This window comes from Drosophila ananassae, chromosome 2L, assembly GCF_017639315.1.
Source record: "Drosophila ananassae strain 14024-0371.13 chromosome 2L, ASM1763931v2, whole genome shotgun sequence".
NCBI classification, from domain to species: Eukaryota; Metazoa; Arthropoda; class Insecta; order Diptera; family Drosophilidae; genus Drosophila; species Drosophila ananassae.
Window position 1 is genome coordinate 25,365,575 of NC_057927.1, and position 3,022 is coordinate 25,368,596.

General features: G+C 43.4%; 1 protein-coding gene across 1 annotated transcript; it reads right to left on the bottom strand.

The window, feature by feature from the left end:
• Nucleotides 1–1,973: 1,973 nt before the first annotated feature.
• LOC26514466 lies at nucleotides 1,974–2,510 on the bottom strand. The gene has a single exon (XM_014905435.2). The coding sequence runs from the start codon at nucleotides 2,482–2,484 to the stop codon at nucleotides 2,143–2,145; it is 342 nt and encodes a 113-aa protein (XP_014760921.1). The 5' UTR covers nucleotides 2,485–2,510; the 3' UTR covers nucleotides 1,974–2,142.
• Between the last annotated feature and the right edge of the window lie 512 nt (nucleotides 2,511–3,022).

Below are 3,022 nucleotides of genomic sequence, written 5' to 3' on the forward strand. Positions count from 1 at the left end.
ATGGAAAAAAATGAAAATGGAGGGCCCCTGCCATTAATATTAAGTGAAATGGCAACGCGTTTATGGTCGGAAGTGTAATTGTGGTCAGGACAGAGGAATTTCTACAATCCTAACTGATTAGTTAGTAAGTCCACTTCAAAATATACACACATGCACCCTCTGTCTTTGTTGTTAGAATCTCAGAATTTTCTGAACCTTAATTTTCGTTGGCAAGCTTAATTTGCATAATAATTCCCTGCCACTTGACTGTTGCCAAACAATTTACAACTTGCCCTCTACCAGACCCCTTTTCCGTCATCATTTGCAAATTTTTTGGTTTGGCAACTCTTGAAAAAATTAAATAAAATATGCATTATGTAGAGAAAGTTTAACCGAAGTGCCACACTTTCCGTGGTGGCAAACTCTCTCTTCCAACAAAAAAAAAAAAACCGGAAAGCGACGGACGGGGCGAAAAAACTAGCAACTGTAGTTACAATAAATACATATGCAGGACTGTCGACTGTCGACTGTCGGTGGCATTATAGAAATCCCGTTAAACCCACTTAATTCAATAAAACACCTTTCACACACTTTGCGCTAAAGCCGACAACAAACTATAACGTTTGAATGCGCCAGTGAGTGTGCGTGTGTGGGTGCTGGTGGTTGTGCCACCGTGTGTGTGTGTGTATAAATGGCTGGGCTGGAGAGTGTGCGCCAAAAGCTACTTCACGGCGGCAATTTACGTTTAAAGTTGCTTAAAGTTGCTAACGACAAAAGTTATAATTGCATAACGTGTGTAGATGCACGTGGGGGGCAGGGGAATGCCAGGGATGCCAGGGATAGGGGTGCGGGCTTTTAGTATGTGTCGCCTTCCAAAACACACTCAAACGACACACTAGCTAAGCACTAAGGGAAAATATTGGTTAGTCTCTAAATAGTTTAAAATACTTAAAAGAAATAGTCCATTAAAGCTTGAGGTTTAGGTAATTCCTTTAAAACTCTTTTTTTATTTGGTTTTTTTGCTTAAATAGCTCTTATTATAACTCTTTTTTTTTCTCTAATTTGTAAGATACCTATTCAGAGTACTACTTTTCTGAACCTGTACAAATGCAGCTAAAATGCCGCCGTGCTCCTTGGCTGAATTCGTATGCGAGGCAGCATATGGCTGCCGGAAATGAAACGTAAATCAAATAAGTAAGAAGCGTAAATGCGCGCACACACCCACACTGACACACGCCAGTGAGGGTGGGGGTGGGAGTATTGGGAAGGGTAAACTACTCGCCCCGATGGGAGCACAAGTGTATTGTCATTAGCGACAAGAGCGACAGAATAACAACAAAAGCAACAGCAACGGCAATGGCAATGGCGAGCGATGAATCCGAGACGCTCCTTTTCGCAAATTGAAAAGTTTTGAAGTGCATTTTTCATGAAAGTGGCAGCGATTCGAAAGGAAAGCGAACGGAACAGACTGAAACGAAGAAATGGAATGAATCGGCAGCCGAGGAAATTGTTCATATTATAAAATAAAAGCGGAAAGTGTTGCGAGCAGGGCAATGACGGAAACTACACGCCCAGTAAACGCATGTCCTTCTTCCTCGACCCAGGACTCCTTTCACCTCTCGCTCCCACCCCACTTCCGTCCCAGCCAACTGACTTGTCAGTCCACAAAAAAAATGTCAACGGCAGGCGGGGGGCGTGGCTGTCTGTCGCAACGCCCGTCGTTTCTTTTCTCCATTTTCATTACGTTGAAATGCGTTTCGTTGAATTAGAAACATTTCATTCCGTTGCCACTTCCCATTTCCCCGGCCCGAACGGCTTCATTCTTTTCCGTGTGAGTTGTCCGCCCCACCTACGACTTGCCGAGTCCAGGCCCAGGACCCCTTCCACTTTCAGAGGCGTTCCAAGAAGGTGTTGGAAATGTTTTATGTCTTAATAGCTTTTTGCTGGCTGTGCCTCACGCACTCCCCTTCCAGCAACCAAAAAAGGGATCAAACTTGAGTCTCGCGCTGGTTTAATGGGTTAACGAGTTTGCATTTTCCCCTTTTCCATTTCTTTTTTCCCAGTTTTTTTTCTTCTGTATTGAGGAATCTTCAATTAACGCTGCGGGAGTTGTGAAATTTGATTTTACCCAGTTGGGGGAAATTGTTGTAATTAAGTTGAAGCTTAATGAGAAGCTGGTGACCTGTTGGCTTTGTATTTGGAAGATTTTTCGATGAGGTTTTTCTCTCTAGACTCCAATCCCGAACACTCGTCCATCTTAACGCAGTCTCCGTCCTTACGAATCCATCCGCTTTTGCAAATGCAACCCGGACTGCAGATCCTGACACATTTGATATTCGCATCCTCTCCGCACACCCTTTCACAGCCCGCACAAAGGGATCCGGTTTCATCGGCAGGACAGCCCAGGACAAACCCCAGTATGTGAGGAATCGTACCCTGGACCGGCTGAACTTGCCAAATGCAAGTGGCCAACACAAATGCGAAAACAAACAATTGACTGTCCATCGTGATCCAAGTGAGTTTGTCAACTGAGCCCCATTGAAAGGCAGTATATGTTTTAAATATTTAGACAATTCTGGTTACCTGCGCTTACAAATTCAAATTGTGTAAACAGTTTACCGAGAAAGCATTAACTCTCAAGTCCGATGAATATTCAACCACACGTCTCAAGACTAGAGCTTTTGGGATGTAGCTCATGGCATTCAATGCAGTCTCACCTAATCGGCTTTAGCCCATTGAGACGGCTGCCGCATGCAGTTCGCATTCATATGTCCATTCCATGCCACTCCACAAAAATAAAGCTGGCGTGCAGTATTCAACATTTAATTTGCAACAAACCAAGCGCAAATTAAAATACTAACCCCAGCCCCGACCAGGATCAAATGAAAATTAGACCAAGCAAAACATAATTTCAATTTCCGCTGCAATTATTTGTTGGTCTCTCGGCACTCCATTGTTGTCATTTTGTCGCCAGCTTAAATAATTAAAATTATACATATACCATATATGGGTCTATGCGTTTCTGTTTCGATGCAGTAGCAGT

Excerpts from the sequence above, each read along its gene's own strand:
- LOC26514466 (XM_014905435.2), bottom strand. The coding sequence starts at position 2,484 with ATGGACAGTCAATTGTTTGTTTTCGCATTTGTGTTGGCCACTTGCATT.